The sequence below is a fragment of the Carassius auratus genome, chromosome 1, assembly GCF_003368295.1.
Source record: "Carassius auratus strain Wakin chromosome 1, ASM336829v1, whole genome shotgun sequence".
Classification (NCBI taxonomy): Eukaryota; Metazoa; Chordata; class Actinopteri; order Cypriniformes; family Cyprinidae; genus Carassius; species Carassius auratus.
Window position 1 is genome coordinate 10859526 of NC_039243.1, and position 12241 is coordinate 10871766.

The window sequence follows — 12241 nt, forward strand, 5'->3', positions numbered from 1 at the left end:
CTTCAGTGTGAATCTACAATTTTCATAGTCATGAAAATAAAGAAAACTCTTTGAATGAGAAGGTGTGTCCAAACATTTGGTCTGTACTGTACATAAAAAAAAAGTATGAAACAATTAAAAATACGTCATATTTATATTCTATACTCTGAGAGAGAGAGAGAGACAGAGAGGAGAAATGTAACAGTTTAATGTTGTATGTAAACTGTGTTTGAGAGAGAGAGAGAGAGAGGTGTTCAGAGAGGAGTCTGTTGGATGTTTAGCTGTTATTTTTTTTTATGGACTCAATGTTGAAAATGTAAAACATTTCAAAAACTGTTGGCAGAAGTGAAAAATAAATAATTTTAAGAAGTTACAATTTTGTTTAATTCCATGATGTATTTTACTGAACATGAGTATTTACAATGCAAATCCAAATTATTTTAATTTACTGACAGTTACTTATATCTTGTCTTTTAACTTTATTAAGATCAGATTCTGCAGGTAAAATAACAATATTAAGGTGACTTGACTTGGACTTGACTTGACATAGCTTGTGACTTGACTTGACTTGACTTGCCCAAGAAAAAAATACTTGGGACTTACTTGAGACTTGAAGGTTAAGACTTGAGACTTACTTGAGACTTGCACATGTGTGACTTGGTCCCATCTCTGCTAAACAGATCTCTGTGCAGCTGGATCCTGGACTTCCTGACAGCCAGAAGTCAGGTGATGAGCACCCTGACTAAATGGAACCACCTCAGAAACTGTTCTTGACTCGAGAACGAGTGAATTTGGTGAACTGGTTCAAGAAGATCCGGTTACATTGAGTGATTCGTTCGTGAACCGGATATCACTAAACTGCAATGAACAATCCACACCAGTCCTTATTCCTAAAGTGAAAAGAGAGCCTCTGAATATATTGAAACGTATTAAAAGGTACATACCGCCACCTACTGTATCGGAGTAGCAATATGGATCATATCTCAAGTAACCTACTTTACATTATTAGGGGTAAAATACAAATAAATAAATACTACTATCTAAATCCTATAATATTAATTGGTGATTTGAAACTTCTTAATCCAAAAAATAACAACAGAATTTTGTAAAGCACACTGTAGACTGAAGAAAGAAAAGCGTGGCTAATCAGCAGCACTTGCGTACTGGAGATAAAAAAATGCATTAAAATATAATTGAATAGCATTGGAATCATTTGTTTTCAGAAGACACTTGCTTGGATATTTTTTGATATAACCAATGTAGTAGCATTTAGACACTTGTAATTGAAATGTACAAATTTCCAAATAGTCCAAAGAGTACAAATTCATGTCATGAAGCCCAGATATACTTGAACAGAAAGTGAAACGGCTCAAATTTATGTATTTTGAACTCGTTGTAATTTTTTTTTTACTCCCATTTGCGAAAATGACTACGGTATTTTGACAACAATGGAAAGAATACAAGGTGAAGTTGGTCGGGATTTAGTAGCTACAAGTTTTTAAGAGTCTAATAAAAGTAAGAATTATTTTTGATTTTATATTTTATAAAAATGTGAATAATATATTAAAAAAATCTAAAATGTATGTAATTATAGCGAAAAGATATGCTCTGTTAAAGATGGGGAATTTGTTATAAACTCTCTCCCTCTCTATCTTTGTGTGTGTGTGTGTGTGTGTGTGTATGTATACATACATATATATATACACACACACACACTTGTGTGCTTATTTGATTTTGTACAAGTATCAATTTGAATCAAACACCACAAGAAGGCGCTATTTCATACCTGATTATGGCAGTAATGTTGTAGTCGAATGTACCGTAGCGCCACCCCGTCGCCTCTCTGACGGGACAGAAGCAGACTCAAGCATCAGTTTAAGCATCTTCCAGCTCTCTTCAGCTTCACATCCAGAGCAGCCTTCAACATGACCATCAAAACACTCAGTCAGCACGGAGTGCAGAGGCAACAAATGCCTTGTCTGACTAAGGTGAGACCCTAAGATGTGTATTTATTGAACTCTTACAGTCATACATCTGCTGTAAACGAGCCAGAGCTTCATAAAATGTTGCAGTTGTTGCTTGCAAGACTACGAGCTTTTCCTCTGATTAATGAAAATGTTGTAAAACCACGCAAAATTTTGTATAATAAAATGGATAAATAAATATTATAATATTTGACTGAAATAATAAAGTTAGTATTTATTTAAAGGTGCATTCTGAAGTTTTTTTTATCTGTTTATTTTGAGTGGTGTCAAAAGGAATTTTTAAAAGTACATATATTTCATGTATGCCCAAATACAGATGGAGCGCATGATCATATCCATGCAGGACCCTGATATGGGCATCAAGTTGCGCAACCAGCGTCTCCTTATTACGGTCATACCACACGCAATGACTGGTGAGTGTCTCTCTTGTTCTTTCTCTCTCTCTTTCTCCATAACTGCATCAAACTTGAAGCTTCACTCACTCTCTTTTGATAATCCCAAATGTACATGACTGTTCTGTGTATTTTCCAGCCCCTGACCTGTTATAGCACAATTAGAGAGACAGTTGAGGCACAACTAGAATATTTTCCTATTATTACTGTGGAAAAAGTCAGCGTTTAACAGCTAAGTATCCATGCATATCTTGGAAAGTCTTGAGTGCGCATGAGGACAGAGAATCAATAGAAGCTTGCGCAGTGAAATTAGATTCCTGTGTGTGCTTTCAGTCTCTGTGCTCATTTTTATTGCTATTAATTATTCTAACTGTGCATGTTTTGCACCTGCTCTGGTCTCTCAGAGGACACAGGGCAAGAGTGAATGAACAAATTACTTTATTTGGCAAATCAAAGCTACAGGTCAAAATCACTTAAAGGAACAGTTGACCCAAAAAATGAACATTTGCTGAAAATTTATTCACCATCAAGTAATCCAAGATGTAGGTGAGGTTGTGAACAGATTTGGAGAATTTAGCATCACATCACTTACCCACCAATGGATCCTCTGCTTTGAATGGGTGCCGTCAGAATGAGATTCCAAACAGCTGATAAAAACATCACAATAGTCCACAAGTAATCCACACAACTCCAGTCCATCAATTAATGACTTGTGAATCCGTCATTAAGACGTTTTTAACTTAGTAGTCCTCAATCAATAATAGGATTTTTCCAGTGAAAAAGTCTTCTCGTCTGAATCAGGAGAGAAACATACACAGCTCAAGCACTGTTTACAAGCAAAACCAGTGCTAAACAAGTCATATCTTGGCCAGTCATGGCTCAACTGTTGAGCAAGGGAAAAAAACATGCTTATTCTATCTAAGCTGCTGATGGGAGCTGCTGTTTAAACATATATTAACATATGTATATTAATGAGCTTGGTGCAAGTGATAGATAGATAGATAGATAGATAGATAGATAGATAGATAGATAGATAGATAGATAGATAGATAGATAGATAGATAGATAGATAGATAGATAGATAGATAGATAGATAGATAGATAGATCAATGTTATGTCAGATACAGTGTGCTTATGTTGACTTTATTCTTTGATTTTATACAGGTGCCGATATTTTTGAATGGCTGATTAAGAAGTTTTCTATCTCTGATGAAGGTAGGACATTAATTTAACTTTTAACTATATTTTGTCAAAGAACAAAGAGTTTGTTGTCATTATTAAACTAATGTGGCAGGGACTTTTGCATTAACAAGTACAATTCTTTTTTTCTTTTTAGAAAATGTAACAAAAGATTGTTTTACTGTATGCATAAAAGTGATGCATTAGAAATTAATTTACAAAATAATACAAAAAAAAATGCTTATAAGTTGGCTTATAGCTATAACATTATTTCAGACTTACTGTGTGTGTGTGTGTGTGTGTGTGTGTGTGATAATTTCAATGCTATCTGCTGTGGTGTATTTCTTTGAGCTTTCCAGTTACCTGTGTGTGGCTTGTAGAAAGTGTTCTCAAGAGACAACATTATTCTCCATGTGCCTTCCTGACACACACACACACACAAACAACCTTGGGGAGCTAAATTGCTTATTAAAGTTGCTTTAAATTAAAGTCCGATTTTATGTAATGTAAGCCAGGTTGTGTGCAAGATTTTTAATAAGAAAATGCACAAATTTTACACTCTCAGAGAACAGGCTGTGTGGTTCAGAAAGCCCTAATAAACAAGTAATGCTGCACACAGCTGTGTCTGAAATAAACTAGACTCCAGAGAGTTTGGCAGATATGTGCACTGCTGTGAGGGAACACCATGTGTAGGCAATGATTAGACTGAGATGTATTCCCAAATAATGTTATTCCCAAATAATGTTATTCCCAGAAAGCATGGGTTGACTTTGTTAACTGAGTGTTAGGAAAATAACTAGTTATTTTATAGCTTTTTTCATGTAGCTCAAACACTAGAGCACAGTATGGTAATGCTAAGGTCATGGGTTTGAATCCCAGATAATGCATGAAATGAAAATTAGGTATAGCTTAAATGCAGTGTAAGCTGCTGGATAAAAATATCTGCCAGATGTGTAAATGTAAGCTGGCCTTTAGCTGGTAGAGAAATTCAAAGACCAACTTGAACCAGCTATTATTTCTGTTGTTAATAAAGTACAAAAAAATGCAAACAAAAATTTGTAAATATAACAAAGATATATACCTTATGTTCAGGGGAAAATATAAAAATCTAAATTTCATGTTTAATTCGATTTTAAATCTAATTATTTATGTTTCTGTTGGTATCTATTATGTGTATGTATCATTTCCCCCCTCATTTTAAATTTAGAGGCATTGCACATTGGACAAATCTTTGTGAAGTACGGATACATTTACCCTTTAAAAGAGCCCAGAAACCTAATTCTGAAAGTTGACAATTCACCTTACCGCTTCCAGGTATTTAAATTTATTCACACATACTGTATACAATATTTAAATAAAATGCCATGCTGTATCAGTAGTTCCTAAAGTTCTAAATCAGCACATCTGAATTAATCTCTGTTTTTATCAGACGCCATATTACTGGATGTCAACACGCTGGCCGGCTTCAGAGCTGGACTATGGTGAGGCCCAACTTCAAATGTTCATGACAAAAATGTATTCATCAAATGTTGTAGCAAACTAAAATTTATTTGCATCAACGATTACAAAAGGAGATATTTCACAGCAGGTTCAGAAGGTAAAAATATTTTGTATACTTTTATTTATATGTGTTCTAGCAATCTACTTGGCCAAGAAGAATATCCGAAAACAAGGAGAACTAATTGAGTATGAAAAGGTGTGTGGGTCGAAAGCCAGTCACACCACAGAGAAACAAGACTCTATAATGTAGTCCTGAACCTGTGGAGCGATCTGTTGTTCATTTCTCGATCTCTGTCTTTGTTAGGAGTGCTATAATGCTTTACATAAACGTATCAACCACACCTGGGACTTTGTTGTGATGCAGGCAAGAGAGCAGCTCAGGTAACTTTCCTTTTCCATCATCAAACATGACCACACACACACACACACACACCCACACACTTAATGCTTCCTTCAGCCTAACACATTTAGCCCACTATTGCAAGCAATGTAAAAGAAAAGTGTAAAAAAAATGAAATAAAAATCATAAAAGCACATTTATCACAAAATGAACCTCATTACTAAAATCAAAAATAAGTTTTTGAATAATTATATTTAAAAAAATTTATCGTTTGAAATCAAGTAAATGTATTAGGGTTATTATAATTACAAATACTAAAACTTTATTTTTTAATTGTTACTAAACTAAAAGTTAACAAAATATATATATATATATTAAAGTTTTATGCACTAATTAATATTAATTGTCAATAAAAAATCAATATAAAATATTTTCTGAAGGTTGAAGTTGTACTTTACATCTGTGCATTTGCCATATGTTCATTTTCTTGTGTTAAAGGGCATCAAAACAGCGTCGGAAAGCAGATCGTATAGTGCTGGAGTGTCAGGAGCAAGCTTACTGGCTAGTGAACAGACCTCCTGTAAGTACTGAACCACAAAAAAACACCCTTGCAATTCTTAAACCATGGTATTCTAGCACAAGACGGATCACTAAAATCTAAAATACATTTTTGTTATAATTCATAAACAACATTTGAAAATCATTTTAAATCAAGCAAATAATGCTGGCAATACTTATATCTTGGTATTCTACAATTACTACAAGTATTGCCATCAGGATTGAAATCTTTTTCAGTTCGTAAATAAAATAAACTGATTTTTTTAATGTACTGTATCTCCTGTGTGATGTAGAAATTCAAAGCATTTCCAAATACATTATAGACAGTGTATGATGCTTAAGCAGGGACAGCATCTGTGTCCATCCTACACATTCCCTCATATCTGTATCCAGCTTCTGCTTATGAAATATTCAGTCAGTCAGTTAAACGTATCGCAAGGCAAAGGAAAACGGGAGGAAGGGGACAGACGAGATGAGAACGGGAGAAAGGGAGGGCAGAATAAAAGAAAAAATTGAATGGAACAGACTGGTGTCTTTAAAATACACTCACACATGAGTGCAAAAGATATATGCATTACCTAACTTCAGTTTAAGTTTCTTAGATTAATTAAATAATAGGATATTGAACAGGAAGTACTGTACAGTATGTGTATAGAAAATACAGTTTTTACAATAGAAAACCATCCTATGCCTATGGGGGGTCCCCACAAGGATAGTGAACCAGACTGTGTGTGTGTGTGTGTGTGTGTGTGTGTGTGTGTCTGCTGGAATGGTTCCATCTTTTGGTTGAGCTCTTAAGAGGATATTCTATTACTAAGTGACTATGTGTGTTTGAGTGTACATGTGGCTTCTGTGTGAAAGACTGCACACTAGTTTACTGTCTGTGTGTGTGTGTGTGTGTGTGTGTGTGAAAGAGAGAGAGAGAGTTACTCTTGCATTCCTGCACAAGGGCATTTTAATGAGGAATCCAGATGATGATTTAATCTGAGGTGGATTTAGAGACCATTTCATCACTATATTGTCACTCTGTGTGTGTGTGGGTGGGGGGGTGTTCTGCCTCCATTATTTTTTATTTTAATCCACCTGCCAGACATTACTGGGATTTGGCTTAGTTTGAAAGCCTGGATAAAAACAAGGCTCACAATATTTTTCTAATATATATTTATAGTAAATTCTATGGACAATGACATACTTATCTTCTGAATTTTTTAATTTCTAATTAAAATGTAATTAATTTTTTTATTTATTTTTGCTGGTAGCAAGAAAATCTAAATGTCAGCGTTGTGTATTTGTTCTCAGATTGTAAAGTGGTGTGTCCGCCACACTGGAAAAGAAATAAAGTGATGTAGGGTTGATTTTGAAACAAATCACAAATAATAACACAGAAATGACAAGTAACACATTGAATTAAACATGGAATTTTGAAGTTGAAAAACTTAAATAGTGTTGTCTCGTAAAACGTATTCCAATAATCTTTGAAACTACGAAAAATCACCTTAGAATTATTATTAAAAAAAATGAGAAAAAATGTTGAAAAAAAAATTGAAAGAAAAAGTTGAAAAAAAAAATTGAGAAATACTATGATTTAAAAAAAATACTGTTGTGAATTTTTTTTAAATATACTTAAAATAGGTAATTATTTAGAGTAAATGCTATAAAATTCTACAGATGATACCAGCATGAATACAGAGATCACATTTCTAATGACTTGGCATCAGAAACAAACATATTTGGTTATTGATCTGTATATCTCTTTATGACCACATTTTCAGCCGGGGACACTGGACAACATAGATCATGGACCGGAGAGAAGAACCACGAACACACGAGTGCAGCTGGTGAGTGACCTGACCACATCCACAACAACACACTCCACACACAGACTGAAGAAACATTCACAGCAGAATCTCTCATGTTCAAGCATCCTCTACAGCTTTCTTCTCTTTATTTCAGTTTATTTCTTTTATCATGCATCCTTGTTCAAGTAAGTAATCTCTTTAACATTGCCTCATTTCCTGCTGTCATTGCATTCCATTGCAAAATCAGAAACGTCAATGACTGTGCAGATTTAGTTTAGTTTTAATGGCAACATTTCAGGAAAGCTAATATTTTGGGATGATATTTTGCATTTTGTCATTGTAAATTTCAGAAAAGAATGCAGATTTCTACAAAAAAGAGGTAAGTAGTTAATATATCAAATGTGTCTTTATATGTTTGTCTATATGCATGTATATGTGTATATATACGTTTTAATGTTTTTATTTTTTTAACGGCTTTAGATTGAACATAACAGAATAAGCCTGGCGAGGAATCGTGTAAAGTCCTCAATTTGCCTTGAGAGGTACTGTGTGTGTGTGTGTGTGTGTGTGTGTGTGTTTCTTTACTCTGTGAAAGTCTTCAGACTACAACTAATGGACTGCCATCAAAGTATCTTTTAAAAAGAACTCTTACCATAACCCTTGTGAAGGCCTTGTGAAGGTGTGCGTGTGTGTGTGTGTGTGTTCGCAGTTACGTTAAGTACTGTGAGCAGTACCAGCCCCATGACCCCATAATGCAAGGATGTCTTCCCAGCAACCCCTGGATCACAGATGATATCATGTTTTGGAACATGAACTGTGAAACGTGAGTCACATGAACACACATGAATAACCATTTTATACTCCTAAAGTATATTAATGTCCTGTCTGAAGCTCAGTAATTGCTCTGTATTTTCCTGAAATAGAGTTTCCGTGCCGACTAAACTGCGTGTGGAGCGCTGGAGCTTCAGCTTCATGGAGCTACTGAGTGACCCAGTGGGCAGAAAAGAGTTTCTCACTTATTTGGAGAAAGAATTCAGCGGTATAAACTATCATTTATTTCCGTGATGGCATAAAAAAAAAAAAAAAATCTTACTAGACCTAACTTTTGAATGGTATGTCAGATGAGTTACAGATATGTGATAAGAGAACAGTGAGCAGAAAACATATTTTATATTTGAATTATACTTCAAACAGCTTTTGCTATACAAGTTAATTTAAATCTTTGTCAAAAAGCAGAATTAAATTCAGTTCTGCTTATCAGACACTTAAACAAAATATGATTTGGTGTCTTCAGTATGATAATGATAAGTTACTTTTAGAAACGGTAATTAAATTTTATCAAAGAATACCATGGATTTGTTCTAAAATCATGGTTTTACTGTTGTTGTTGTTTGTTTGTTTTTTGAATCAGACTTTATATAAAGATTGTATTTTAAACCCCTTCTGAAGAGTGTCCTGAAATTCATCTGTATTCATGGAGCTTTAATAGATTCCATTTTTATTCCACTCTGTTTATATAAATAAAATAATAACTTTTAATGTTTCTCTCTCCCCCATTCTCTTTCTCATGCCTTCCCTCTCATCATCCTCTTTCATATCCTTTTCTTGGTGGTGGTTTTGTCTCTTGTTTTTAGCGGAGAACTTGTGTTTCTGGCAGGCCTGTGAGGACGTCCGTCACGGAGAGACCTCAAAGATTCCAGGGAAAGTGGATGAGGTTTACAAGTATGACCTTAATAATATATCCATGTTACAATGTTAAAGACTTTATTAATGTTACAAAAGATTGATGCTTTAAATGCTGTTCTTTTGAACTTTCTCCTGAAAAAAAAAAAGTTTTTTACAAAAAATATTAGCTTTGCCATCACAGGAAAAATTTACATTTTAACATATATTCCAGTCTATATGGCCTCTCTGTCATTTGTAATCAGTGTGCGATATGAATGAAAAAGTCTTTCATCATCTCAAGTTTGTCTCTTATTCGTGTGATTTTGGATGTTAGGCAGTTCCTGGCTCCTGGTGCAAGTCGCTGGGTCAATATAGACAGCAAGACCATGGAAAAGACCTTGGAAGGATTCAAGCGGCCTCATCGTTTTGTCTTGGATGATGCTCAAATGCACATTTACTTCCTCATGAAGAAGGTATAACTTCCAACTCTTCGATCAAATGCAAAGTGTGCATAAACAAATATTAAACTACAGTTCAAAACCTTTGGAATGTAGCCTTGGTGACTAATGACTATAATCAAAACAATAACATTGTGAAATATTAATTAAAATAACTGTTTTCTGTTTGAATATATTTTAATGTAATTTAATTTTGTGAAAGCAGAATTTTCAGCAGCCATTACTCTCACATGATCCTTCAGAAAGCAGTTTAGAAACATTTCTTATCAATGTTGAAAACTGTTTTTTTAAGAAGTTGACTAGACGAGTGATTGCTGAGGTGTAAAAATGGGTCACTTGTGATTGGATCATCCAATTTATGATTTGAAATTCTAAAAGGATTTGAATAATCTAGCCAGACATCATTTGTGTTTTTTGCAGGATTCATACCCTCGTTATCTCAAATCTGACCTCTACAAGAACTTATTAGCCAGAGCCGTAGTACCACAGGAGACCAAGAAAAGGTAAGAGGCATAAAACTCATATTGATTCATCTGCAGAAGAAGAGACATCTTTTATCAGTTTATTTCTGTGTGTCTTTCCAGTGTGTTACCATTCATACATCGCCAGCGTCACTCCAGCCCCTCACCTGCCCTCGCCACCCAAGCTGCAGAGGATGATGGGAAGACAAAGAACTCTAACTCTTTCAAAAGCAATTCTGGAACTGCATCCCGGCTTTAAACATGTTGTGCTATGTTACCTAACACAGTTGTAAATGAATCTGCATTGCTTCCTGTTGTGCTTTACAAAACAGATGTTTCAGAATATAACAACAGATAATTATGTAACAAGAATGCTTGATTCCTCTGTTCACATTTCTCTGTATACTATCACACAGGAATACAGCTTTTCATGCATTTCATAAATACAATGTATTTATAGCAGTAATGTAATCAGGCAATCTTACTCACTTTCAGCTGTTCATTGAATGTTTTTCCTTCAGTTTCTTTAAGTCTAACTTGCCTTTTGTCATATTTTAATGTATTTATTTGATATAAAGTTTTTCCTCTCTGGTATAAATTATTTATATATTGATATCATATTAGAAAAGTGCTTGAGTGAATACCTGAAGTGACATGATGGGACAGAGTTCATCTGTAGTAAATGTGTAAGTCTTTATTATAAATTATTGGTTACTTGACATAAAAGGCTAACCTTAATCTGTGTCTGGTAAACAATCCTGAGTAAAGGAATGTGTCAGTAGAAGTATTCAAATGATACAGGTTTACATAAAACTGGTTAGCTTTAATGTTACTCACTCTAAAAGAAGGAAATGCCTTAAACTTTGACATATGTAGTGTTACAGAAGTCTTTTATAGCTCACCAAGGCTGCATTTAATTCAAGGTTTCTACAGACCTTTTGAGTCAAATTCTTACATTTAATCAGTGAATTAGAATAATTAGATTTTTTTTTTTTACACACTGTTTAATGCATAACATGAATGCATGTAACCTGCAGTTACAAATGCATAAATAATTTGATATATCAAACATAAAACGTTGAATATTGAATCTGATATTTGAAATGATCTAAAAAATAAGATACTTTAAATGTGAAATTAAAACCACCAGTAGGTGGCAGAAAGTCACTGTTAATAAGTGAGCCATTGCGACTGAACAGAATCATTTAAACGCTTGATTGAAAGTAGGATCTTAATGTCTTATTGTATCTACTTGTCCACAGTACTTTCCTTGGATATTTTAATTTCCGATGAAGGAGGACTGCTCTCTCCCTTGATTCAGTTCTAGCCTTGCAGATCAGCTGGCCTCTGAGCTCACGGTCAACATCTTTAAGGACAGACTGGAAGTCTGAATCAGATTCTTGCCATCTTCTCCCAATGCTGTGTTTTTTCTCCATGTTCAGCAGAGAGTCCTCAGTTCTACAATGGTCAGCAAATAAATATAAAATGTTATTTACACACTTGATCAGAGACCAGTAACAGACAGATTACTTGCTTATTGTTTCACCCTCCATGTATGACTCGTGAGTCCCAGATCTTTTACTGTCTATGATCTATACATTACAAAAAGTAGAGCACAAAAATTCAATAGTTACCAAGTAGAAAGCATTACTGTGGTACACCTGACCAAACATTATATATGTTGTAAGGGAGACCTTGGTGGTGATTACTAATTACATAACATTAAATTACTGCAGCATTATAGCAACTCTACTAGATTTATATCCATTGTGACAGTTTCCTTCAAAACTATGCTGTTACTGTAAACTTCCATGTTGAAGCACATCAGCAGGGCACTTTAAAACAGCTGTAATTACCACATAGTCTTACATAAACACATTGAACTCTTGCTTGAACTTGTAGAACTGAATCAGCTTAATGATGTA

The 12241-nt window shown here is 34.4% G+C and overlaps 3 protein-coding genes across 4 annotated transcripts in view; 1 reads left to right on the plus strand and 2 right to left on the minus strand.

Annotated features, from left to right (window-relative positions):
• Positions 1–12241, minus strand: part of LOC113109348 (myb-like protein U) — a 972647-nt gene that overhangs the window by 171512 nt on the left and 788894 nt on the right. The window lies entirely within an intron of this gene.
• Positions 1–12241, minus strand: part of LOC113109515 (transmembrane protein 8B-like) — a 55232-nt gene that overhangs the window by 23985 nt on the left and 19006 nt on the right. The gene's annotated exons all lie outside the window — the stretch shown is intronic.
• On the plus strand, positions 1842–10892 carry LOC113109678 (regulator of G-protein signaling 11-like). Of its 2 annotated transcripts, XM_026273405.1 has the most exons (18): positions 1842–1967; positions 2281–2377; positions 3521–3571; positions 4743–4849; positions 4965–5016; positions 5173–5231; positions 5340–5416; positions 5874–5955; positions 7706–7771; positions 7887–7917; positions 8083–8111; positions 8213–8274; positions 8442–8555; positions 8656–8771; positions 9367–9454; positions 9732–9870; positions 10276–10358; positions 10440–10892. In XM_026273405.1, exons 1-18 carry the CDS (start codon positions 1905–1907, stop codon positions 10573–10575), a joined length of 1452 nt encoding a protein of 483 aa, XP_026129190.1. In that variant the 5' UTR covers positions 1842–1904; the 3' UTR covers positions 10576–10892. The 2 variants fall into 2 exon arrangements, with proteins under 2 accessions (XP_026129190.1, XP_026129198.1); XM_026273413.1 differs by lacking the exon at positions 7887–7917 and having other exon boundaries at positions 8088–8111.